The following is a 27,077-nucleotide window of genomic DNA, read 5'->3' on the forward strand; positions in this document are numbered from 1 at the left end:
CCACCCAAAAAAAAAAAAAAAAACTGCAGAGAAGACAGAAAGAAGCAATGAAGTTAAACGCTACAGTAAATCAGTTGTGTGAGCAATAATCACCTCCACTGTATGGCCGCGTATGTGCAGGATCTTGGCTCTGTAATACATGGGCTGCTCTGGAGTCTCGGAATATGGCGCCAGCACACACAGGTTCGGGTACAGCGACACAGTTACAGGAAGACATGTACACATGTTTATCGCTGCTGTCAGATGGCGTTGCTTCTCCAAGCTGGCTTCGTCAGCTATGAACCCCCAGAAATGACCAACCTCCAACACCTGCGGAAGATTGTTTTTCTTTCATGAACTGATCAAAGTATAACATCCATAATTTATTTCAGTAATACTTGAAATTTTGCCTTCAAAACGAGAGAACTGACCTCTGTGATGTTCACAACAAACATGCGATGCGGGGGTAGCTTTTCTGGGTCAATGACGGTTAGAAATCCCGTTGGGTATACAGACTGGCTCTGGATGTCGGCATTCAGCCTGCACAAAGGCAACAGAGCTTCACTTGCACTGCATCTGCCTTTTAAACGGCAAATGAGAAACAACAGGCCTCTTTTCAATGGTAGATGATAGTTAAGATTGGATTAAAGGTAGCTTGAAAAAAAATTAAATAATGAAGAATCATTATCCAAAATATATTCCAGATTATAAAAAAAAAACACCAGTCTTGGAAGTTTAAATCCAGTAGAAATACTGATAAAACAGAAAGTATTCATTGAGTCAGTGAACTATTATTGTTGGGGAAAATACCACAGCCTTTCACTTCAACTCCCAACTCCCAGAGGGAGATGGGAGGAAACTGGTTTTATCTCTCCCTAAAACCTCCACGCCGTGAGTCCCATGATTGCTTCAGAGAGTCATGCAGAGTTCCAGGATGTCAGATTACATTAGGGCTCTGGGAAGGGGCATGACTGACCAATGCAGAAAAAAAACAAACACACACGGATACAGCCAAACCTCACTTGCTAAGATTTTTTTTTTCCTCCCCTTGTAAAACAAATCATATATCTAAATTAAGGCAGCAACAAAGTTCCCTTAACAGTGACAGAGCTACAGAAGTCTTTTGCAATAATGTAAACCGAGGCATACCGAGCAAATCTCAAGTGAGTTACGAGACTGTCCTTGGCACAGGATTCTATTTGGTCACTGGGATAGACTGAAAGTGCCATCTGAGGGGACTGATGGGTCAAAAGAAGGGCGAGAGACACTTCAGGCTGAACCCCTGAGTCCCGAGATGTCTTGTAGAACTCCACATAGGCTCTGAAGGTGCGCACACACATGAAACAAACACAGAGGGAGACAACAAAAACAACTAAAAGGTTAGAATAGAATAAATACTGAGTGTGGATGCATGTTTTGCTTTGGTTGGCTCCCGATACCTGGAGTTCTCAAATTTAATGGCTTTGACTTGTCCACAAAGACGGAAGAGAGACTGCAGCTGCTTGTAGTAGAGGAAAGAGTATGAAGGGATGTTCCTCACCTGGAAACAATTAAATGGTCAGATGATGCAAAAGCAAATTCATGTTTTATTATGCATTAAAGTTAAAATACTAAAGCCATACCAAAGGACCCATTTAAAAAAGAAAAAAATATTGTTGTTGGATCTTAAGGACCAGGGATCAGTAGGAAGTACAGTATCCAGTGGTAAAATGTGCAAAAACTAGTATAGAAAATCCTGAACATGGATGAAAAGAGATTACCAAATACCGTATTTTTGCGACCATACGGCGCGTCGTGTGGAAAGGCGCACCCTCAGTTTTGTGTCATTTCTGTATTTAAAACACACATACGGCGCACCGACCAAAAAGGCGCCGTCTACACACACATGGGCACGCAGCTCTCTGGCCTCGCTGAGCAGCCAAGTCACTTTCCGTGCCGTGCGGGCCCTCGGAAATGAGGCCGGCTTTTGCAAAAGCTCGAACAACAGTCCAGCCCAGCAGACACGTCAGCCCACGTATCTACAATCCATCAACAGTGAACGACAGAGCCCACTCGGTCGGGCGGTTCCTCCGGCCTTCCAGCCCACCTCTGCGGCGCAGCTCCCCCGAGAGCCGCGTCTCCTTCTCGGTAGCGAGGTCGAGTCGCCCCGTCCGCTCCAGGTGTCCCACCACGGAGCCGCCGCCACGCAATCACGGGCAATTCACACGCCCCCCTTCCCCCTTTAACTTCTCATGGTGGCCTCAATTACGTCCGTCTTACAATAATACAATACAATATGCGCCTAATGGTCTCAAAAATACGGTAATTTGTCTCCGTGTGAATTAATTCTACTAGTAAACAAGTCGACATTCGACATACGACATTCAAAACTCTAGTTCGTCTGCATTTTATTTTAAACTTGATTTACCTTCAAACAACTTGTTTAATAATCATATTTTAATGGACATTAACATTTTTCGACTGTTAACATCCTAACATTTCCATCCTAATGTGATATGTTGGCATTTAAGTGAACCTTCCAAACATGCTACATCACACTTTCTTTACTGCCTACAATATTCCTTCAAGTATAACGCCTTTAATCTGCAGTAAAATTCTCACATAAAACTGTAAGAGCAATGCGAGTGTCCATACCTGGTGCATAGTGTTTCAATGTGCACACTCCCCAATCAAGTAAGAGCGTGCGTTAAAAAAGACCCTTTTTGGTGTTCTGTTTTTGAGCAGATCAATACAGTTTTTTTAATTTTTGTCTCATGTTTATTATTTTAGAATCTACAAAACTATACTATATTGTTACTATATTGTTTCAGCCGACACCAAAGGTAATACCATCACAGTTGTTCTTGGGTCGAAGCCACACAGTTCCCTGGATGCCATGTCTTCATCCATCTCCCCTTGGACAAAGTAGTTGGGGTAGCAGGCACCAGCAATGACCAGCTAAAATACACAGAAGTTGAATTGTCAAAAGAACATTTAGGCATATTCATGCAAAAAATTATTGGGGAAAAAAAAATGATTCCATTCACTCATTAAAGGGGACCTATTATGGCATCTAATACCTATTTTAAACATGAATGTCTTAAAAACAAGCTTTGTTTTTGCTAAATAAATTAAAAATTCAGCCTCTGAGCCATGTCTTTATCTTCCCAGTCTCTAACTTCCTTCTCTATGCAGGATTCTGAGTGGGCGGGGCTATGATAATGAGGCATGTGCTGATTGGCTGCCTGAATGACGCGATACACCGCTACGAAAAAATGGCGGAAGCTCCGGTCGGCGGAGTTAGTTGTGGGCGTGGTTTCACACATCGGAGGCCAACCTATGTAAATCACATTTTCGTTACGTAACGAAAGGGAGACGAATCTGAATGGCTTGTAGAAGTCACATGACACTGGATGGCTCATCCGGGCGGCTGTACAGACACTGCAGAATTTGGTTGCTTTCCTCCTTCTCTGAGTTGGCAGGCTGAGGGGAGACCACTTTATATATGTTAAAGCAAGAGAAAACGTGTTTTTCATAATAGGTCCCCTTTAAAGAAGATTTGAGGTTTATACAACTTAGCACTTTGACCCCGGGAAACCAACATCCATCAATATTCAACAAAAACTAACCTGAAGGATGAACTTCTGCTTGTGTGTTGTAGAGTGGTCTGATGATTGGCTGTCCTCTGCAACATGCATGTTGAACTGCGACACACGCTTCTTTAGGTCCTCATAAAGCTGAGCAACCTGGACAGCGAGTAAAGTTATACGCTGTCTACACTGCATATCTGATTGTCGCAAAGCAGTCCATTTTGTATCAGCTCATGTCGACTGCAAGATTACTTGTTACATTATGCATGACAAAGATTTCAACAGGACATGTACAAAGTTCGTTGTTAATAAACTTATGTGACCCAGCTGTCTACATCATTTGTACCTCCCTGATCCTTCTGATCTGAATGAAGTTCTCTTTTCCCCAGTGTAGCTCATCCTAAGAGGAAAAACAAACCCTATATTTAACAGAAGAGTAGACAAGATAACAGGGGTTTTCAAAGGTCTGCAAATGTTCTGTTAAAACTAAGGAAGATGAAGAAGCTGATGCTGATCTGAAATTAAATAACTCAAAGAACTTCATTAGGACTTGTAGGTCTCATGGATGGAAGGATGTTGACTCGGGGAAAAAGCATAACATTTTTTGGAAAGGTGTTAACACCGTAAATGTCACAAATTGGCTAATATCTGATGTAGAACGACAGGTGAACAATCTGAAATGTTTCTTCTTCATTTAACATGGTACAAGTTCTTGACAACATCTTCCAACTCTCAAACTCAATGCCTGTTTTCAAGACTAAAATGATGCCAGGATTTTCAGTTTGGTCTTAGAAATTTGAACCTAGATGTTTGTGTAATTTTTTTAATTGAGAATATTTTTTCTTGTTATATTTACCTTTGGTTGCCTAAAATGGCCATCTTTTTTGGAAGAGTACCATACCTAATAAAAATAAACAAGATAATAGTTTTAAATAAGAGCCATGTATGTAAATCGTATTAACTTAATGCTGAATGAGTATCACCTTGAAGGCATTGGCAAAAGCGATGGAATCGCTCGGTGTGCCACGAGCAAAACCCAGCTTGCTCCTGAAATCAAAGTACAGAAAATAATACAATAGACAAAGTCCATGACTATTGCAGCATGCAAGTGTTCTGAATGTCACACCTGGCAGGCTTTTTTGTAGTTCATTAAAATGGCAAAAAACACATTCCATAATCTTATTTGACAGACTTAAAAAGAAACACTGAACATGATAAATCACATAGACTTTAATAGCCATATACTGTACATTTATTCTGCATAAAGTGGCAGTAAGTCTGCAGTGCCACTACTAGATGTGGCTCACCTGTGGCCTGCCAGCTGCTGCATGAATGGAAAAGCAAAGAAGCTCTTCAAAGATTGCGAAGCAGCTGTGGAAGAATGACGCTCTTGTTAAAACAGGCATAAAAACATGTTACATGCATACAATCTATATTTTTAAAGACTGTAGTATAGTCAGATTTGTTGACCTAACTATATATGCACAAATGTAAAAATGTACACAGCAATTGCAATAGCTCCATTCCCAGAAGTGCAATGACAGACTTACCTATGATGAGACATTCATCCAGGCAGCCAAAGACTTGGCCCAGGACAATCATCTTCCCAAGGCACAGGTCCACAGGCAAGTGGGCCATCACTTTGCCCAGGAGTGTTAGCTCACCATCCTCATTCTGACCTCTGGTATCAATTCTCACAGACAGCGCACCCATCTGAAGGATGCAACATCCATACATCAAGCTCTATTCATATCACTAACCCTCTAATTTAAAACACATGAAAGTCTTCAGAAATTTAGAAAAATCCGGATATGTGGAGTTCTAATAAAACATTTTTAAAAATCATAAAGATATACATTTATTTTTCTCTTAACCAAAGAAATTAAAACAAAAAGCTGTCCTATTGACTTAACCATTTTTTCTTTTTTTTTTTAGAATTTACCATTTTTTCTTTTTTTTTAATTTATGGATTTGTTATTTTATACGTATATTTTGGAGTGAATAATAATGTTTTTGTTTTTCTGTTGTTTTATTTGCTTAATACTTAAGTATAATGTGTACAGATGTTGTATGCAGCTGAAAAAAGGAAAACGAAAGAAGTAAATGTATGTGGTGTATTGTTGTTGAAAACTAAATAAAAATTAAGTTCCAAAAAAAAAAAAAAGCTGTCCTATTGGGATGTCACCTAACACTAACTGAGGCAAACCGACTGCTGTAGAAGTCATCTAATACATGGTGACAGAGCTCTGTGGCTGTTTACATGCCCCACATAAACAAACAATACAACCACATATTCATATACAGTTGACTGGACAATAACTCTCAGGAAGAATCATCAATCTGGACTAATTTACTGACCTCTTTGAGTTGCAGCACAGTCTTAACAATATCATCAAGGTTGGGAGGGGAAAGTGCTGTGGAGAGGAGGGAGCGGGGATCCCCCATGTCCAGCAATTTCACCTTCAAAATGATGGTACCCAGGGGAGAACGCTGAGGAGAAGGGAAAAACCACGGAGCAGATTTTAAAAGGACTTTAGGTTCTGAACAGCATTAAGAGAAATACAACTATTTCCAATTCTCCTCACCAGCATCTCAGGGACCATGTACTCTTGGATATCATTCCTCCAGAAATCTTTGGTCACAAGACGGTAACAATAGCCCTTTGATACTCGACCTGCCCTACCTAAGAGGAAAAGTTTTTACTGTTGGAGAACCGAAAGGAACAACTAACAACTCTATGCAATTAAAGTTGTGTTGTAGCTGTGCCACCTCTGCGCTGATTGCAGCTGGTTTTGGATGTCCACATCAGACACAGAGACCGATAATTGGTATCTGGGTCACAGACCAAGTGACGAACCAGGCAGAAGTCAATCACTGTGGGGGGAAAAAATGAAATAAACTGTATGTTTACATACAAACAAACTGCGAAAATACCAACCAAAAATATGGTAAACAATAAATGAATGGAATTAAAACAAGCAGAGAAAAGGGAAAAAAAAATAAATAAATAATCAAACCAACCGTATTTTACATCTGAAAGAGTCACCGAACTCTCTGCGATGTTGGTGGAAAGGATCACCTGTAAAGATAGTGTGATTGTCAGGTTTGCAGGCAGGGAAAACTAAATGTAGAATAAAAGCAGCATATTTTACCTTCCTGTATCCAGGGACGGGAGACATGAACACGGCGTTTTGCTCCTCCACAGTAATTGTAGAGTGCAGAGGATAAACCTGCAATCTGAGCCGCCACAGCGCGTGCATCATAAAGTTAAAGTTCGGCAGACATAATGAGATAAAAGCTATTTGTTAAACTTGTTCATGTTTTTAATACCCTAAGCTTGTCAAAATCTTATATTTTAAAATAAAAGGAAACATTATGCAGCTACATTAGAATCAGGTACATTCCAGAGCTCACCTTTTGTAAAGCAGCTTGGTCAAGGCGTCCTGCATATAGCTTATCTCATGTATCCCAGGAAGGAAAACCAAGACACTGCCCCTTTCCGTCTTCCTACCCTCACTCTCAGTGTTGCTACTCACATAAATATACAACAAAGGGGGAAAACAGATCATAACCTTTTTATTTGCACATTTAAGCAAAAAAATGCCCCAACATGCTTCCACCTCACCTCGAATCCTTGCTCTCCAGCTCATCAAAGCTCTGGATGAGGGTGATGGCAAGATTGTACATTTCAGGTGAGATGCTCGGGTTCTCAGGATTAGGTAACTCAACCTTGTTAAGACACAAATTTCCAACATTAAATCTTTGGCTTGTTTTAGGTTTCTGGATTGCGACCTACACTGTGTTGTAACTCGGCCAGGATGGTTGCGTGGGCTCGTCTTCCTCCTACCCAACCAATGACTGACGTGGGCCCTCTGTTTAAACTGGGCTCTCCAGTCATCCAGGTGTGTTGTGTTGAACAGGTAAATGTTCAACACTTTTGATGACTATGCTGTCTTAAAAGTTCCTGTAACCATAACATTGAACCACGTTTACTTATGTTAAATTGTACTTTCATTTAATCTCTGTTTTCTATTTATTTGTAATATCTACTGATGCTGTTTTGTAGCTGTTCCCTCCTGGTGATAAATTGCTTTTACTTAAACCATTTTCATGTGGTTCAATGCTTCCCCTTTAACCCTGAATGAGCTGGGTTATAACATTAACAGCAGCATCAACAACTACAACTCTCCATTTACCCTGTAAGGAACCAGGTTGTAGAGATCATCCAGGTAGAATTCCTCAATGGCATGGGGTGCCCCTTCCACTTCAAACACATAGACAGGGTTCATTTTGCCATGGATGGGGGTGGCAAAGTACTCAGCAAACTCTTTGCAGTTAATGTTGGCTGACATTAGGATTATCTAACAAGAAGGAAAAAAAAAACGTTCTTATGAGGGATAGTGAAAATGATATACTAAAATATGTTAACTTTGGTGCAACAATTACCTTAACGTAACAAGAGTTGGAATGAAGTAGTTTTCGCAAAACCAGCAACAGAAAGTCCATTTCTTCAGTTCGATCGTGAACCTTGGGCAAAGGCAGAAGCATTAAAATACTATATTATCAGGATTTGAATCCACATAGTATCTTTAATTCTTTCTTCTCAGTTTTCCCACTAAGAATAAAGAAAAGGCTTTTGCCGAACAGATCAATAAAATCAAACTTTAAGCACAAAGCACTAAGCTCAAAATCAAGATTTAAAAAAATATTTCAGACAGAAATTTTAACAAAAACACAGTAGTGCATTCCAGGAGCTCATCACCTGGACACTTGAATGTATTTGGCAAGTATTGTCACATTTATAACAGTAAAAATTGCAAGCTTGGTTTGATCTTTGTAGTCCGTGTTGATATGCCAATGTCGTGTCAAATTTAAAAAAACAAACCTAGAAATTTTCTGAACAGTAACAAACAACAGCCAATACATTCATTGAATGCAATCCTATATATATATATATATATATATATATATATATATATATATATATATATATATATATATATATATAGTCATGTTTATGCACCTCATCTATGAAAATGTGGGAGAACTCTGTGAGACACTTGGCTGAAACCAGTTTCTGCAGCAGAACTCCTGTAGTCATGTAGATTAATCTGGTATGCTCAGTGGCCAACTTCTCCAGCCCAACCTAAAAATACAAAAAACAAATCAATCATCAATTGGCATTTAGAAACGTGCAGAAATTAGTACCACTTTCTTCGAAGCCTATGTGTTTCGTGTAAAAAATAAAATGAGTCATCTGACCACAAAGGATCTTTGTATTATGATATAACCCAGACAAGATATCACTTTTTTTATTTAACAGAATTGAGTCAAATAATAGTAATGATGATAATGGCCTTGCTAACTTGCTACTTACTTTGATAGGATTTAAAATAAACTGCAGCCAGTTGCTTTTAAGCATCAGCATTCGATGAATTAACCAAAGGCAGCGGACCGCTTTAAAAACAGACATTTTGGCAGTTTGTGGAGCATTCAAGTTTAACAAAATGCCAAATGGGAAAGACATAAGCAAAGGTCTTACGAAAGTAATTTTTGATTCCTCAACAATGTGGAAATGGTAATTTAAAAAAATAAATGAATGAATAAAAATTCATCTAAAAAAAAAGAAAGTTTATTCTACCCAATCCTTCAGCAACACCTTTCCTGTTCTTAATCATTCGTCATAGTTAAATCCAAACCTCTGCCAAATTGAAATGCTGTGACGGAAATTTAAGAGAGTTCTACATAAGCACATAATGTACATAACTACTGCTCTCTGAAGGTCAATTTTTCTTGTACATCCAATAAAAAATGCCTGTACAAGCTACTGAATCATGGTGGTACTTAATATTTCCCACCTAACATTTTCCTTTAAGCAAAATTTTTGTCCAATAAATTATAGCATGAGTTACCTGTTGTTATCTAAGGTTGCATTTTTTTAATTTATTTTTTTAAATTTGTGAACTCGCATTTATTTGCATCAAAAATGGTCCTTTAAAACATTAGTAAAACTTTTACAAAATAATCTTATCCTGCATTGGTGAGGCCTAAACATTGATTAAAGTGCAAAATTGGTGCTGAAAATGATATCCGAACTCCTCCTTTTGAACATGTGCTTTTAACAAGAATTCAACAAAATCGTTTTCCCTTTAAACCTGAGGTGAACACTTAAGACATATCTTCAGAAAAGATTGACAGCATTGATCTGCCAACAAGAACTTGTAGCCCAATAATTCACCACGCCTTTTAGTGTCTTGGGTTGTTAAGGCAATAATACCACACCCAGAAATTTCAATTGCACGACTGGTGTTTCAAGAGACTAAGGTTGCGTTTCAAGAGGTCTAAAGTTGCATTTAATAATAAAGAATAAGATCAGATGATTCGTATTATATTTGAATTTTTAACAAAAACCAAGGATTAAAAAGGTGGTACAAAGTTTTGCACATGACTGATACTTATATTGACACTTACCATGCTTTTTATTTATGTTTTAATGTCTTTGTAAAGTACTTTGAATCACCTTGTTGTTGAATTGTGCTATAGAAATAAACTTGCCTTGCCTTATAGTACATGCATCCAAGTAAAACAATCAGTGAAAAATATCCAATTGTTTCTTGTGGCCGTGTAATTTCACAATAAGGTCATTGTCTGAGGCTTCTATCTCTAAGTGGCTGAGGTTTTTGCAAATAATATGCTATGATAGCTGTACCCAGAACTATAAATCCCAAGTCTGACTGCATATTTTCCAACTGCCAACTTGCATGCCATTTCAAATCCACGCCTACGGAAATTTTAGTTCCCAACCAGAGCCTTCTGCACTTGCTTTGTGGTTTAACTTTTTTTTTTCTTAGAAAGTAATATCTGCTGTTGTATTTATGGCTGGTATTGGGGGAAATATCTGAAAACTACACAGTACGTGTGTATCTGAAAATCATCAAAAATCATTTACAAATGCTGATGTATCACACAATAAATACAAACATGTTTCTCCTCAGTATTCAAATCAGAACATGATGTTCGGGTTATGCTGCATAAGAACTGTATTTTCTTCCAACACTGATGGACTGTTTATCATTTCTCCCACTGTCAGTGACATCATCCTTAACTACCTAGGTCTGCACCAAGCGGAGGAGACTGCAGTTATTATTAGACACACTGTTTTATTGCTCTGCACAACACAGCAAGACCTCATAGCAACGAAGCTCTCAAGAGCTGTTAATACATGCATACAGATACTTACGAATGATGAAACAGATTTGATGTCTGCTTTATGTGCACAATTTGTGAATAACTTAAGATTAGCCATCACATAAATAATGACAATTCAACTTCTTTCTTTTCCTCATTTTGTCACCATTAGTTTTATATCAACAGCATAATAAGCTAAATGATTTTGCTCCATATCATATAAATTGTGTTCTTCAAGTTACAAGAACCATATTTTTATTTCGCTTAAAATCAAACAGTGCTGATGTGGTTGAGTGTCTGCTAAATGTAATGTGATGTAAATTCATGATTTAAAAGTCAATTTATGTCAATTTAAATGTAGTTAAGTGAATAAGTGCTTCAAAAAGGCACTAAAGAGACAAAAATAGATTAGGTGTGTATGTATGTAGGAGTTTATTTAAGAAAATAAACTCCATCCAAATGTTGCACCAACCTGATATCCTACCAGACTACCCAGAGTACACTTCCGCTCAATGGCAACCCATCGAGCAATACTTGTGGCTCCAATTTTGCGTGGTTGGGTGACCACAATGTTGCACGAGGCATTTTTCTCATTGTAATGGTCCAGAATGTACTGTGGCAGCTGGGTGGTCTTGCCACTGCCTGTGGCTCCTCGAACAATCAAAACAGAGTTGTTTTCTATGAGGGAAACCAGCTGGAAGCAAACACATACAAACATCAAGCACAAGCATAACCACAGTTAAAAGAAATCAAATTTAGACATTGCATATATCTGCAATTAAAAAGAAAACGACATTGAAAATAAGTTATAAAATAACCCAGATACAGCTAATTTAAAACAAAACATTGAGAGTTTATAATCTGCATTAAGACAGTGCTGCTCAAAGGACAACATTTGCTAAAAAAAATATATATATAAAGAGAGAGAGAGAGAGATCTTCCACTACACTATTACTCAACAAAAGCACTGTCAAATTTGAAGTTGGCTGTTGCCCAGCCATATAAACCTGAAGAAGCACTAAGGCTTAAAAGCTTTAGTATCCTGAGGACATGATGACAATTTTAGTCAAACTCTAAAATGACCAAAAGAAGAAGAACTACAGGATTTTGAGAGTGCACTATAAGCCTATTTGGCTGTGTGGTCAAATGAATAAAGCTCATGAATGCCAAGTTTTACCTTTTGTCTGTATTTGGTTATGGGCAAACATGGGTACTCGTAGCTGGTGAGTGGAGGTGGAACAGTGCCTAAGGACGCAGAATTTAATGCACAAGATGTTAGAAAAAAATAAATAAAAGCTCTGTAATCTAGCAAGTGAGTGAGTAAGATGTATCTCAAACAGAAAAAGCAAAAGATAAAATACTTACAATTTGCAGGTTCTGGTTTTTGGAGTCTTGCTCCATTAGAGTTGACATTTCCCTCATCAGGAGGCATTGCTTGGCTACAATAAAAAGGGGAAAAAGAATAAACATTTTCAACATGTTTGCATATTTTTAGAATCTTAAATGTATTCCAAATTATGGAAAAACATGCTCCGTCCAATGTAAGTCGTCACAGACCAAACCACTAGTCTGTGAAATCAAGTTGGGCTCTCGTTTTTGATTTGGGTTGATGTACACATAAATAAGTTTCATCATCAATGACATCAACCGTTTAGTGAACTCTTTATACCCCTGTTTTCTCATAACATGACAAAAAGTTAAATTAGAACATTTGAAGATAGCATATACTACATTAACCTCACAAAGTCGGTTACAGTTTTCAAAAATAAATAAAATTGTTAACTAAAGATGCACCAACTGCAATCCTTTTGAAGGTCTGACTCAATACAAATTAGGGCTGGGCGATATATCGAGGATAGCCGATGTATCTCGGCTTCTACTCTGTGCGATGTACAAAATGAATCTATCGTGCATATTCGAGTATAAATTTTCAGGCATTTTGCATTTAGCCGCGGGCGTTAAATGACAGACTTTTCTCGCTCTCTCGTCTCGTCTCTCCTTCTCTGAGACATAAAACAAGCGCACCCTGTTACACATGTCAGTCACGTGCTGTCGTGTGTGCATTATCATTGGCCCCCGACCAGCTGCTGGTGTCAGCGCTGCAGTCCGGGACCGCCGCTCACTTCCCCGCTTTAACTTTAACTTTAACTTTCCCAAACTCGGCCTGTTTGCGCCGTGAGCTCATCTGCGCGGTTGCTACGCGCGACGGACTCTTTTCAAAGCTAACCGGCTTAGTAAAGACGGGAGGGGACGTTTTCTCCTCGCACGACGCGAACGGCTCTGTGGAGAGCGCGACACGCGCAGCCGAGCCTTTAGGCTGATTTATGGTCCCGCGTTACACCAACGCAGAGCCTACAGCGTACGTGCGCATCGACGCGTACCCTACGCCGTAGGTTCTGCGTTGTTTTAACGCGGACCATAATTCAGGCTTTTCTCTTTCAGAACTGAGAAACGTCACCTAGTGTTGCTTAAATGTGGCCACATGATATCAATCACTATCATTGAAACAAAGTCAAACAAGACTATATGACGTAATATTTCTAACAATAAGTGAAAGTGATGCAAAGTAAAGGTGGAGAGGATGAAACATTGCAGTCCCTGCACCTACAATTTAATATAAAGGTGCTCTAATGGCCCTCCTGCTCAGAGCAGCTCATCCTGGTAAAACCAGGTAAAACCAGGTGAAACCTGGTCATCCAGGTAAAACCGGGACCAGAAGATGTTCTTAGCAGATGTTCTTTGACCGGGAATCAGAGCGATGCAACGTGCACTTTCTATTTTGAAATGACACTTTTTATGTTTGTGCCACTCACTGCTTAGTAACTGTTTAATAAATACAGTTTTGGTAAATTTGACTTATTCCCCCTTTTTGCATGAAAGTTTAAAATGAGCATATATTAATGCAGTATGAACGAGAATGTTTTAATGTAGATATAGAATTATCATTGTGGTTTGATTGTAGCATCAAAGTGTTAATTCAAGGCTAAGGCAAAATATCGAGATATATATCGTGTATCGTGACCTGGCCTAAAAATATCGAGATATTAATAAAAGGCCATATCGCCCAGCCCTAATACAAATTATGGAAAAATATGATTTTCTTTTCTGTACAAACTTAAAATCAACTGCATACATTAAAGCAGAACAGAGGACATTTAGCATTTTTTGGTGACAACAGGCACAGAAGTACATTTAAGCCAGATGACGCTTTATAAAAGTAAGCAATTATTCCTTCAAATTATAATGAAACTAATTTTTTTTTTAAATAGAGCAAATCTGGTATATTCTGCTTTAACTTAAACTATAAACTATAAAACTTACAAAATGCTCCCCTCTGACTTTCATGAGGTTGTCTTATTGATGGGAGGGGACAGGATTTCTGAGCTTATAAATTGATACATTTACCTAAAATTCCACAAATTTATAAAATATTTTTTCAAGGCTGTGCTTTCAATACATGTACTGAACCAAAAGAATATATCAAAAAATACCATCCAGTTTCAGCAACCAATCTTTGCCAATACTGGTCAAAACCAATCCCACAGTATAACAGTATACAAGCCGTTTAAATGAAGTTACCCTTGGAATTAAGAATCAATTCATGATATATGATGATTAAATTCATTAATCAGATTTAATCAATTTCCATTTGGGGATCCATCAAATGTTTTTGAATTAAGAAAATATGGTGATTAAGTTTGAATTTGATAGCCCGATGAAATTGCAGCCCTTTATTTTTTACAACTTACGACAAACATCCTATGCCAAGTAAAGGTACTTTTCATTAATAATAAAAAAAACTAATTTAGACAAATGTACCTACATCTGTGTCAAACCTACTATTTATCAAAATTCCTACTTTGCTCCTCTTCACAATTTCTTTTAACTTTCCCCCCTGAACAGCTGTACCAGGGCAGCAGCACTGTGCTCCAGCCCGAGGAGCAATCCCAGTTGTGTGTGCCTCTTGCACTCAGAGCAGGCAGAAGATTTTTATTCCAACAGTAGACACAGTGGTAACTGACAGTACTAAGAGCAGCTCAAACACAACACACCCACGGGCTTGTGCACACACATGCACTCTCATGGTCTCTTTCTCTCCAATGCACACATTCGTGCAAGCTACAAAGCAGCTGACCTTACAACAAAGCTGCACACTGCACAGAAGAGAGGGGGTGAAAAGATAGGAAAGGTGACAGCTCTTAGTCAGTTAGCAGTGTGTGACTCTTCTTGTAAAAACTACATGACAGGAGAAGTGAGAGGACAAGAGAATAACTACAAGAAAAAAAGAATACTCGGACACCCAAACGAGAGGCGACTATTGCCGAAATTTGGAATTGGAAACAAAGGGACGTTGTCGACAGCAGGCGAAGGAGCAAAGTTTACAGAGACTGATCCATGAAAGAAAGAAGCCAGAGTTTGCACTCAGTGAAAGGCTCATCTTTACCAAATCTCAGCAGTCTAACAAGAGTCAGCCAGTGGTTTTTTCATCCGTAAGTATAGAGCTCTCCTTTGAATTTCTGACTGTTGTCTGATAGTTTCTTCCTAATAATGCCAAAAGATTATTAAGGCACATATTAAATGTTGTACTTTTTTGTTTTATTATAAAAAGTAGAATAACAATCCATTACCCAAAATGCTCTGGGGCCTCATCTATAAAGCTTGCTTGCGCAGAAAAAGCGCCTGAAAGTTGCGGAAGCCACCTTCTACGCAAATCCTCGGATCTAAAAAGAAAAAACTAACCGAAAAATCTGCTTATCTTTACGGCAACTAGGACCCTCCCGTAAGAATTTACTTAAGACACGGGGAACTGGCGACGCAGGGTTTGAGGTGGTGAAATGAAGCCAGATTCATGTCATACTCTTAATAATGTCATCACATATCACAAAATATATCAGACTTAAAATAATAAAACAATAAAATAAAATAATATAGCGCTGATCGTGTTCCTCTGTGTGTGAAGCTGTCAGTCAGGACTCTGGTGCTGCTGGAGCTGCAGCCGCGGTGCAGGACACGCCGGGAACCTCCTTCACCGCTTTAGGACAGAACAAATGAGGGGCTGCGTTTAGGGAGCCCCACGGAGCCCCTCATTTCTTCCCTAAAGGGACTCAGATTTGTTTTCATATATATGAGTTTTACGGGCGCGTGAAACCTTTACGTGCGGGTGTATGGTGCCTAAATTATGGCCCCGCGTTAAAACGACGCAGAGCCTACGGCGTAGGGTACGCGGCGACGCGCACCTACGCTGTAGGCTCTGCGTTGGTCACGCAGAACCATAAACCCGCCCTGAGCCGCTCTGAGGGGAGGAGGAGGAGGGGGGGCGGTGAAGCGGGGCTGCGGGGCCGTTCCCGTATCGCTTTCATACAGTGTCTTGATAATTTGCAATTTAAGGCTGAGCCTACCGTTAGTTTTTAAACTGTAAAAAGTAAGGGGAAAATAAACATGATTTTGAAAAGACGGGGGGACGTGTGTGTCCCTGTTGCACCGGGGAAGTCACGGCGTTCCGCGCAGCAACGGCGTGCTGCCACTCACTCGCTTTATTTTATACTATTTATTTTTCTACTTTTACTGTTACCACAAAATAATGTGGTTTTCCTGTCCTCCTCCTCATCAACAACATCTAGATCTCAGATCTCAGTGAAATTCAGTGGCACGGTGGCTCGACACGTTCATTCATTCATTCTGAAGCCAAACAGGTTGCAGGAAGCCACTGCGCATGCTCAGCAGGCTCATTCATATGCAAAATTATTCCATTTTCGGTAGAAAGTGGGCGTGTAGAGGGCGGGATACCAGGCGGATTCACGTGCGCAGCCTTCCAGCTGGACTGTGATTTATAAAGAGAACCTTACGTGGAAGTCTGCGTGCACGTGGTTTTATAGATCCGGATTTTTTTTTGCGCCCGGCATTTTCGGCTTTTGAGCGTACGTGCACTTTTAGTATGACTCCTACGCAGTCCATTTTAAATGAGGCCCCTGTTCTTCAACCTTGAATAATGCAAAGATTCACAAACTTTGTGTAGGCCGAGGCTGACCTCTGACACTTCAGATAATGTAATGCACCTGAAATCCATGTAGCAAGTGTGCTGGATCAATCAGCAAGGGGAAAACACACTCACAGCAACTCATCTTTTACTATTTTGTAAGTGACTAAAATCTGATTATGCTTCTGGCAGGGACCAGAGGTCACATAAGTTACGGCACATTCATCTTTGACCTTTAAACTTACAACTCAAGTTATTAAAGGCATTCCACATAAAATGAAAACACATAATTTTGATGTTGTCTTATATTTGTAGTATATCAATTCTCTTTTAAGCTGAATGTATAACCCAGTTTCAGAATGAGCAACATTTGAGAGCAGTATGTTTGAATACAATTGTACATCTTTTAAACTGTCGTCCTGATTTTTTTTGGTCAAAGTCATGGCTTCGGCCCCCAGACTTACATTTTATTTATTTTTTTCCAGTTTTTAAAGGTTTGTTTGCAACGAGTATTATGCCTCTATTCGGCTGGATGAAATGGTCGCAAGAGACAAAAGTGCAAACTCGCGCTGAAACACAATCTCTGAACAATTCAGGGGTTGTGCCCAGTCGTATGCTGATAACAGAGCTCTTGTGGCATATGGAAGAACGAGAACGGCTGGCAAGAGAACTGGAGCGGGGGCACCGGCTGGCCCACAACGCCTTAGGTCTCCACTGGTTTCAGAAGTACCCCAGGTTACGTACCCTCATTCCTTCATCGGAGCTACAACAGCTTGAGTTCCTGTGTGCCCAGATCCCACCTCTCCACACAGCCACAGTCCTCTCCAGGTGTTTCTTAGCTTCCATACTTTGCTCTTTCCTCGTATTAATACGCTGTCAACACTTTCTAGCTTCTACTGCATCAACACAAAGGCTGACAGTAAGCTAAGAAGAAAAGACCCAAAGGGAAAGGGAAGCAGGGCAAGCTGCCAAGACAGCCATTATGTGTTACTGTCACAGACACAGCTGATGTAGGGTGTTAACATGAGAAGGTGAAAGATGCCCTGTAAGGCTGAGTGAGGCAAGACTGCTAGGGTGTCCACTCATCTGTTCTCTAATATGGAAATAGGCTTTAAGAGTACGAGGATGAGCAGTACTGTGAACCATTTACTTACTAGCCGTAAAAAAAGAGATTAAAAGGTCATCATTATTCAGCACTGATGTGAACAGATGACATTATGTCCTACATACTAGTGCTGGGCGGTATACCGGTTCATACCGAATACCGGTGTTTATTTTTCTTAGTAGCGTACACAATGTTGGGAACGCCGCGCAGCGCTACGTTCCGCGGCGCTGGACACTGTTTGTGAGGGGACTGTTTAGCAGTAGTGATGCACCGATCGGTAACTGAAATTGTTCGGCCGAAAATGGCAAAAAAATACTTTTGGTGTTCGATGGAATAAGTGGGGAAAAAAACGAACAATTAATAACGGCGTTGTAATATAAGGAAATAGACTGGCCGCTCCCGTAACAGTTGCGCACCACAAACATAAATCGTTGCCCAACCAAAAAGTAACCACATAAGAATTTTACCTAACATTCACCAGGAGGTGGAACCAAAACAACATAATGCTGGGAAATTAAAAAATGTTCACTTTTTTATGTTCAATAAATATTTTCTACCTTGTAATTTTGTAAAAGATCAGTCAGACAACACTTAAAGTCTTTAAGTAATGTCTGACTGATTCTCTCATTTCATTAGAATCATAAGTGCCGCCACCTCATTGTAAACGGCATCATTTTGTGAGGCCGTGCAAACCTGTATTTATACTAGTGTGGACATTAATGTTTTTCTACAATATTTCCTCCTTATGACAGTAAAATAGGCCATTCTTAGCCAATTTACTGCAGCAATTCCTTTCCAAATCATTAGAAAATGTGGTTAACACCCAGTTGTGCATGAAAAAAAAATACTGTGATATACCGTGAAACCGATATAATTTTGAAAAATACTGTGATATAAATTTTTGGTCATACCGCCCAGCACTACTACATACATTATCCTAGAAACTATGGAGCCAGTAGCTAAAAAAAAACATAAAAAAGGCACATTTTGCAGTGGGTAAAATACAGACTTGAAATACAGATTGAAATACCTACGAACAAAATGCGTTTGAAAATGTACTTTTGTCTAAGCCCTTTTTGTTGGCATAGTATGCCATTTTAACTACTCCAAAACCTACTTCCACAGATTTCGTCAAGTGCTGGCCACCAACAACATAAGGCCCTGGGAGCTGTCATGTGTCTTCAAGCAGGTCCTGATGGACTTCATGAGCCAAAGAGAATATGATCACGAGGACAACCTCTCAGTGCAGCCAACACATTTCCGACTGATGGAGGCTTGGACCAGGCGTTATAAAGTAAAGCAGGCCTTCGTCACACCCACAGTTCCCAACTGCGGAGACCACCTGAGAGAAGAGATCCCAACCATCTCTGGATATGTGGATTGGGCCACAAGGCATTCAGGTTCATTCACACCCCACAGGGACTGGGACTTTCCATTTTACCATGAAGGAACTCACAGGCCAACAGAAGCATACAGCACATTATTGTGAGAATACACTCTTTACTAAATGTGTTTAAAACAAGAAAAAAAAACTGCACAACTGCATGGAGACCAAATATCCAATAAATAGACCAATTTGTATCAGTTGTAGATATTACCTGTGACCAGATGTGAAACTAACATTAGATTAGGATAACAAGTGGTTTAAGTAGTCTTGATGACAAACCCTAGTTGGTCTTTACAGCTGGCAATATATTTCTAAAGATATGATGTCAGGTAGATGCAGGGATTTTATATTGAATGCTAGAAATGCTTCTGAGTCTAACGAAATGTTAGCTTGTAAGAGTTTTTCAAAGGGAGTAGATACATGTGTGTGACATTTCATCATAGTTTTTAGAGCCCCAAAAATTATGTAAGCAAGGAGGGGGGATAACAGTTGACAAGTCTTTAGTTGCGAAATAAGTCAATTTCAGACAGCAGAAGCTGCAGATCTCTTTAAGGAGAAAAAATGTATTTAATAAAGCTTTTTTTCAAGTTCAGCAATTATTGAGTCTCTTTGGTTTTTGTCTATAAATAAAATACGCGTAAATGCTGCATTCAGACCTGTCACGCATGTCAACACAGCCACAATCTTGGGCCGGGGTTTCTGGCGAGCAGTCAGACTGGTCAGATCGGTACTCGTGCGACTGTGCGTTTGACAAAAAATTGACTTTTGTGCCGCATACGGATGTTCTTGTGAAATAAACTAGGAAACGAAGAAACAAGGAATGACATTATACATCAAATTGAAGTGATCAAAAAAATTTAATATTTGGTTGAACCAGCCAAAGCAATAGTCTACTAAAGTTGACTGAAGCTCAGGAGAAAGTGGGGGACTTGCAACAGACCATAAGAAATGCCAGGAACGGAGAAAGTTTGCAGAAAAAGACCATGAAATTCCAATCAATCAATTACTTTATTTGTCCCCAAGGCGGCGATTAGTTTCGCGACAGGAGAAGCAATCAATGTTAAATGTACATAAAATATACATAATAAGTTACAATAGGTTACACATCATAGTATAGACCTAAGCTTAAGAGGGAAGGCTTTTTCACCCACTATCTTTTCCTTCCGGCATTTAAAAGAACAATAGCGGAGGGAACAAAGGAGTGTTTGTATCTGTTTGTCTTTGCAAAAGGGAGTCTAAGCAGTACCTGATGGTAGAAACTGAAACTGTTTGTGTAAGGGATGTGAGCAATCAGACAACATTGTCAGAGTTTGCCTTCTTGATCAGCTGTTTGTTATAAAGTTCTTGTAAAGTTTGTTGAGCCGACCCAATGATTTTACTGCTTAGACTCACAACGTTATCGAGCAAATTTCTGTTTTTGACCTTCAAAGACTGAAACCAACAAATGAAAGAAAAAGTTATAACAGATTAGATGAAAGAACGATAAAACATAGTCATCAGGGAAGAATCGACCTGGAATTTAGAAAGTTTTCGAAGACAAAGAAGGCGCTGCTGGCTTTTCTTATATATTGAGTCTGATAAGTCGGAGAGCTGCCCATTTACTCTGACACTTTGCGTTCTGCAAGTCAGAAAGTCTAAGATCCAGCCAACAATACTGTCTTTCAGACCAAAGTTGTCTCTGGAGATGAGGCTGGATTGAATTAAAGGCGGATGAGAAATCGACAAACATCAGTCCGGCATGATTATTGGAACTCTCAAGGTGCTTATAGATATAGTTTAGCAAAGTTATGGTGGCGTCCTGGACCCCTCTTTTGGACCTGTACGCAAACTGCAATGGGTCAATCAAATTATCAGTGACTTTCCTCAGTTCAGCTTTGATTAGCTTTTCAAAAGACTTCATAACTAGTGAAGTCAAGGCTATCGGTATGAGGTCATTTAATGATTTAGGATGTTAGATTAACTGGAAAGTAAAAAACTGCATTGCTGGGTGAGCTACATTAACTTTTAACAGAGAGAGTGAGTGTTATTAATTAAAAGGCCCAACCAAAATTATGTTGGCCAACCCAGAAAAGAGATCCTGGCCCCCCGCCAGTTTGGGACTCTTATTTAAAATCTTCCCGATGCTCCCCCAAGGTTTTTTTGCTAATTTTTGGTTTAAATTGCCATGAAGGATGAATGGATGGATGATGGATGGATGGATGGATGAATGAATGATGGATGGATGGATAGATGCGTGTTTTACCACTCGCCGTGCAGCGTTCAGGTTCTGCATGTCCCGTGATCTGAGCCATGTGCTCTCTTGATTAGGCTAATAAACGCGCTGTTGTAATTGATGGATAGCTCCTCTAGGTCCAGCGATTTGACATATGTATGTTATAGTGATGCACCGATTGTTCGGTAACCGAAATTGTTCGGCCGAAAATGGCAAAAAAACACTTTCGGTGTTCGGTGGAATAAGTGGGGAAAAAAGCTGAACAATTAATAACGGCGACGTTGTAATATAAATAGACTGGCCGCTCCGTAACTGTTGCGCACCACATAAATAGTTGGCCAACCAAAAACTAACCACATAACACTCCCGTAATGGTTGCGCACCACATAAATAGTTGGCCAACCAAAAACTAACCACATAACGCTCCCGTAATGTTTGCGCACCACATAAATAGTTGGCCAACCAAAAACTAACCACATAACGCTCCCGTAATGGTTGCGCACCACATAAATCGTTGGCCAACCAAAAACTAACCACATAAGAATTTTACCTAACATTCACCAGCAGGTGGAACCAAAACAACATAAATCAATCTATTACTGGTACGTTTAGATGAGGAAATCAAACGTGGAAGAGCGTGGAGTGAAATGGTGCGGTGCAAACATGTCAGCAGTGTGGAAGTATTTTAGAGTGGTAAAGAATAATACAAGAATAGCTGTTTGCAATGCATGTTCTGCTCAAATATCTAGAGGGGGCACATCTGCAAAGTCTTTCAGCACTACAAGTTTGATTTATCATTTGAAATGATAAAAAACCCTGAGCGCTTTAAGTCATTTTTATTGTTTTAAGGCCTAATATTACAATGTTCAGTCAGTTAAGCCTAACGTAAGCTCAAAGATGGCCAGAAAATGTATTTTGCTAATTTATTTATTTTAAGTTATTGTTCTTTGCTGGAATATTTAAGAAATGCTGGGAAATTAAAAAATGTTCAGTTTTTTATGTTAAACAAATGTTTTCTACCTTGTAATTTTGTAAAAGATTTTTTTCTTTTAAAAGCATGCCTAAATCAAATTTATTTGATTTATGCAATGGTGAAAAAATTGGCAAAATAAATGAAAAACTGCGAAGAACCATGTTTGGTATTGTTCGGTATTCGGCCAAGTGTTTATTATTATTTTCGGTTTCGGTTTCGGCCACAAATTTTCATTTCGGTGCATCACTAGTATGTTATATAAAAAAAATGTCTTCATAATAAAAACCAAAAGCCTTGAAAATAGATTATAGATTAGATTGTCCTTTATTCTAGGGCTGCAACGATTCGTCGACGTTGTCGACAAAAATCGATAATCAAAATTGTCGACAATGAATTCCATTGTCGACAATAGTCGCCAGACGTGTTTTTCCAACGGAGTGAGGCATCTCACTTCAATACGTTCTCTGCCAAGAGTCGCGCATGCGCGATAGCGTCTCTGCCGAGCGGTAGCGGGTAAACAGAATGACGGCGTCCCGTCCTGTAGCAGCTGCATGTAACAAAACTTCTAAAGTTTTGGAGCCTTTTAGCCTCGATACGGTAAATAAAAAGATTACTTGCAAGGTTTGCAAAGCAGACCTTGCTTATCACGGGAGCACGTTGGTAATGCACAAGCATTTGAAGAGAAAGCACGTCGGGTCTGAGTGACGGGTTTCAACAACACCAGTTCAACCCAGATCATGTCCTCCCATCCAGAACCGATTTCACCCACTTGATACAGAAAAAATATGAGACATTTAATTTTTTATATAACACATTTGCCTGTCCTTAAAAAATGAAAAATAATGGATAGATGTTTATTCATTCATGGATTTATGTCTGACTGATCACTGCCTGTCCTTGGTTTTAAATAGGACATTTTCTTAACGTTTTGTATGAACAGCGGCAAAGTTGAATAAAATATCTACAGGACTGTCTCAGAAAATTAGAATATTGTGTTATTTATTTCTTTATGTTCTGTAATGCAATTAAAACAACAAAAATGTCATACATTCTGGATTCATTACAAATCAACTGAAATATTGCAAGCCTTTTATTATTTTAATATTGCTGATTATGGCTTACAGTTTAAGATTTCCAGAATATTCAAATTTTTTGAGATAGAATATTTGAGTTTTCTTAAGCTGTAAGCCATGATCAGCAATATTAGAATAATAAAAGGCTTGCAATATTTCAGTTGATTTCTAATTAATCCAGAATGTATGACATTTTTGCATCACAGAAAATAAAGGACTTTATCACAATATTCAAATATTCTGAGACAGTCCTGTATTTTTCATTGAAGTACCCATCTTTCTCGTGTTTATTATCATTTGCCACATAATTAAAGTGACATACTAAATTTAAGAAAAAATTATTAATTATCCGATTAGTCGACTAATCGTTTCAATAGTCGGTGACTAGTCGACTATTAAAATAGTCGTTAGTTGCAGCCCTACTTTATTCCTCCCTCAATGGGGAAATTCGCTTTGTGCAGCAGCCTACACTCAACACACACATGCAGGGAAAGGGTAAAAAAAAAAAAAAAGAATATATATAATATATACATTGGAATGAAAATATATAATATATACATTGGAATGAAAATAAAGGTAGCGCAGTACGAGAAAGAGAAACAGTGCAAAAAAAAAGGAAAATTAAGTTAATTATGGTGATTTTATATGTGGATAGGGTTATTTAACCCTGCTGTGACGCCCCGGCCCAAGGTGGCTATCAGCGACTTTTAAAGCAGCACAATGTAACTTTCAGCTTTTGTTGAGTTTGGCGGCTCCTTTGGACAAAAGCGGTAGTGCTTTACCAGAAAGAACACTACATTTCCCATGAACACCAGCACGTACTGCCGGAAAGATCCTGTCCCCGTCGCGTGCATTTGTTTTGATAGTAAATGAAATAAGACGGGACGGACTTTCAAAATTACTTTTCTGTTTTCAGTGGTCGTTTGCAGGATGGATAGCGAAGAGGTAATGTATCTATTTTTGGCGCAAACAATATAATATGACGATGTTGAAAATCACTAAGTTCAACTTGGTTTTATTAGGAAAGTCACCCCGTCCCCCTGTCCTGTTTCAGCGTTTCTACTGCATCTTTTTCCTGTCACGTTTTTTAGAGGGACTTAAATTAATAAAATTAGTAGTCCAACATACTTACTGACAAAATAAAAAAATACTTTATAACCTGTGAATAACTGAATGCCCATTCCTTATATTTTGCAGATCAGCCTTGCACAATTTTACAGTTCTCAGGAAAAATACTAGAACCCAAGACGAATCCCCTGTATGTGAAAACATTCTAATTTTGATTCTTATTGAACATAGAACTCTACATTTACATTTGTATCGTAACAATTCTTTCTCTCTTGTCGGACATCCTCCTCGTCTTTCATCTCACGCCAGCGAGTGAACGCCGGGCCAATGTTTATTCTTTTCCGGGCATGTTTTTTAATTTTTGTCCGGGCATTTAGCTTGTTACTCTCCCGTTTCCTTTTTTCGCCTCCTCCGATAAAACTTTTATTTTCTTCTGATTTTTCGCTGCTTCGGCCATGATACCAGCTTCTGCTGAGCTCTGCGCTCCACGTCCCGCCCAGCTTTCGTCTCGACTACGAATCGGAAGGAGGGGGAAGTGACGTATGCTGTAAAGTAGGGCTGTTCGATTAATCGATTTTAAATCGTAATCGCGATTATGTAATTAGAACGATGTTAAAACGTGAAACTCGTAAAATTGATTTTTCACTTTTTTTTTTTTTTAACCTTGTCTGCACACATATTAATGATTGATACCATATTAATGATTGATGGAAATACCTCTCAATACCTGCGACAAGTGCCCCATGGGAGAGGCTCTTTAGTGTAGGAGGGGGCGTTGTAACATGCCACTGGGCATCCCTCAAGCCAGATGCGGTAGACCGGCTCGTGTTCCTTGCAAAAAACTTGCAAATGTGAATAGCAAATGTAATGACTGACATTACACACCTCTACCTCCTTCATGGGTTGCATTATTATTTAGCATGCAAAGACCCAGTTTAGTTTAATTAGAAAATGTCTTGTTTTATTTAATTGGAAATATAACTTACTGTATGTTTGCAAGTGCTGATTTGCTGATTTTTTTTTCAGAGATAAAACATTATATTTTACTATATTTTTTAAAACTTTTTTTCAACTTATTTTACAGAGTTTTGCACTTTATTCATTCATTTTTGGTTTAATAAGAGCAAAGTTTGCACTTAAAGCCCAATGGGGCAAATGTTCAATAAAAAAACAGCATATTTGAAATAATTTCTTTGCCTTTTGTCAATTCACAAAATAATCGTAATCGAAAATCGGATTTTGAGAGAAAATAAATCGAGATTTTATTTTTGGGCAAAATCGAACAGCCCTACCGTAAAGCAGTCAAAGCCGTAAAAAATGTGTAGTTTTTTAGTGTGGCAGGGTTCCTACCATGCACCTCAAAGTTACATAGTGCCAGTGAAGGTGATACAGACCCCTCAGACCATGACAGAGGTGTCATTAGTTGATGTACCATCACAATGAGTCTGGAAATATTATATTAAGGTGGAAAAGTTACATAGTGCTGCTTTAAGTATAGAAGGCACACACACACACACATATATATATATATATATATATATATATATATATATATATATATATATATATATATATATATATACACACACACACACAACACACACACACACACACACAGGGGTTCACACACCTGATTCTAATCACTGGTCATCATCAACATGTCATCAAGGTTTACACAGCTCTGTTGGTGACACAGCATTGTCTATCAGGGTTGTGTTGAGGCAGGGAAACATCTAGAACGCAGTTTAGCCACTGGTATGGTAGATCAGTGTTTCTCAACCCTGGTCCTCGTGGGCCCCTATCCAGCATGTTTTAGATGTTTCCCTGCACCAACACACCTGATTCTAATTAATGGTTCTTATTAGCTTGTCACCGAGGTCTGCACAACTCTGTTGATGACACAGGTACTTTTATCACGGTGTGCTGAAGCAGGGTAGCATCTAAAACATGCAGGACAGGGGTGCCTCGAGGACCAGGGTTGAGAAACACTGTGGTAGATGACCCTTCAATTATTAAAAATATTTTTCAGTTCCGTCATGTTCGAAAAAGTTTTTATATGGTTATTCAAAAATAAAATTAGAAAACGCTAAACTGCCTTTTATTGCCTTTTGCAGATAAGTAAAGAGTGGAGTTTAGTAGTTTTTTCCCATGAAGGCTGTAGTTGTAACGAAGTGTAACGAAAAGGAAGGCCTGCTCTCTCATTAGCGCGGCATGTGCCCAAACGTGCTTACTAAATACTTTGCTTGCTCGTTTTTACCTCGTCTCTTTTGACTGCCTCCCATCCTTTCTTGCTTCGTCGCATCTTTCGGTGACTGTTATGTTGGCGAACTTGGTCGCCAAAGCAAACCTTTTGGAGATTTCCTCCGCGTTGGTTTTCTTCATGCTGCTGCGTCAGCGTGGCGGCCGCGGGATCAAGAACCACCTGGAGACTCCACGGCGCCCCCGTGCGGCCGCGTTAACCATTGCAATGACCTCACAACTAGGGTATGGAGGATTTTTTGTGCCAAAATTAAATAAATAAATACATCATTGATTAATTAAAATGG

General features: G+C 39.1%; 2 protein-coding genes across 3 annotated transcripts in view; one reads left to right on the top strand and one right to left on the bottom strand.

Moving 5' to 3' along the window:
* tdrd9 (tudor domain containing 9) overlaps nucleotides 1-26,838 on the bottom strand; it is a 41,285-nt gene extending 14,447 nt beyond the window's left edge. Inside the window, exons 1-25 of the mRNA XM_061744205.1 lie at nucleotides 26,789-26,838; nucleotides 12,102-12,175; nucleotides 11,914-11,981; nucleotides 11,209-11,430; nucleotides 8,572-8,694; nucleotides 7,995-8,075; nucleotides 7,745-7,909; nucleotides 7,174-7,277; nucleotides 6,963-7,076; nucleotides 6,701-6,785; nucleotides 6,570-6,627; nucleotides 6,318-6,422; nucleotides 6,134-6,231; nucleotides 5,907-6,038; nucleotides 5,099-5,261; nucleotides 4,856-4,919; nucleotides 4,532-4,595; nucleotides 4,405-4,449; nucleotides 3,895-3,948; nucleotides 3,588-3,704; nucleotides 2,809-2,916; nucleotides 1,419-1,519; nucleotides 1,129-1,299; nucleotides 411-519; nucleotides 94-309 (exon numbers count right to left, since the gene is read on the bottom strand). Coding sequence (XP_061600189.1) covers nucleotides 94-309; nucleotides 411-519; nucleotides 1,129-1,299; nucleotides 1,419-1,519; nucleotides 2,809-2,916; nucleotides 3,588-3,704; nucleotides 3,895-3,948; nucleotides 4,405-4,449; nucleotides 4,532-4,595; nucleotides 4,856-4,919; nucleotides 5,099-5,261; nucleotides 5,907-6,038; nucleotides 6,134-6,231; nucleotides 6,318-6,422; nucleotides 6,570-6,627; nucleotides 6,701-6,785; nucleotides 6,963-7,076; nucleotides 7,174-7,277; nucleotides 7,745-7,909; nucleotides 7,995-8,075; nucleotides 8,572-8,694; nucleotides 11,209-11,430; nucleotides 11,914-11,981; nucleotides 12,102-12,168 — 2,634 coding nt within the window. The 5' untranslated portion in view covers nucleotides 12,169-12,175; nucleotides 26,789-26,838. The remainder of the gene's footprint in view (nucleotides 1-93; nucleotides 310-410; nucleotides 520-1,128; nucleotides 1,300-1,418; nucleotides 1,520-2,808; nucleotides 2,917-3,587; nucleotides 3,705-3,894; nucleotides 3,949-4,404; nucleotides 4,450-4,531; nucleotides 4,596-4,855; nucleotides 4,920-5,098; nucleotides 5,262-5,906; nucleotides 6,039-6,133; nucleotides 6,232-6,317; nucleotides 6,423-6,569; nucleotides 6,628-6,700; nucleotides 6,786-6,962; nucleotides 7,077-7,173; nucleotides 7,278-7,744; nucleotides 7,910-7,994; nucleotides 8,076-8,571; nucleotides 8,695-11,208; nucleotides 11,431-11,913; nucleotides 11,982-12,101; nucleotides 12,176-26,788) is intronic.
* Nucleotides 14,878-19,795, top strand: rd3l (RD3 like). 2 transcript variants are annotated; one of them, XM_061743737.1, is made up of 3 exons: nucleotides 14,878-15,226; nucleotides 17,199-17,541; nucleotides 18,944-19,795. In XM_061743737.1, exons 2-3 carry the CDS (start codon nucleotides 17,228-17,230, stop codon nucleotides 19,305-19,307), a joined length of 678 nt encoding a protein of 225 aa, XP_061599721.1. In that variant the 5' UTR covers nucleotides 14,878-15,226; nucleotides 17,199-17,227; the 3' UTR covers nucleotides 19,308-19,795. The 2 variants fall into 2 exon arrangements, with proteins under 2 accessions (XP_061599721.1, XP_061599722.1); XM_061743738.1 differs by having other exon boundaries at nucleotides 17,310-17,541.
* Nucleotides 26,839-27,077: the final 239 nt, after the last annotated feature.

This window comes from Cololabis saira, chromosome 16, assembly GCF_033807715.1.
Source record: "Cololabis saira isolate AMF1-May2022 chromosome 16, fColSai1.1, whole genome shotgun sequence".
Lineage (NCBI taxonomy): Eukaryota > Metazoa > Chordata > Actinopteri > Beloniformes > Belonidae > Cololabis > Cololabis saira.

Coding starts and splice junctions, on each gene's coding strand:
- rd3l (XM_061743737.1), top strand. CDS start 17,228: ATGCCTCTATTCGGCTGGATGAAATGGTCGCAAGAGACAAAAGTGCAA. Junction 17,542..18,943: donor ACAGCCACAGTCCTCTCCAG/GTGTTTCTTAGC, acceptor CTACTTCCACAG/ATTTCGTCAAGTGCTGGCCA.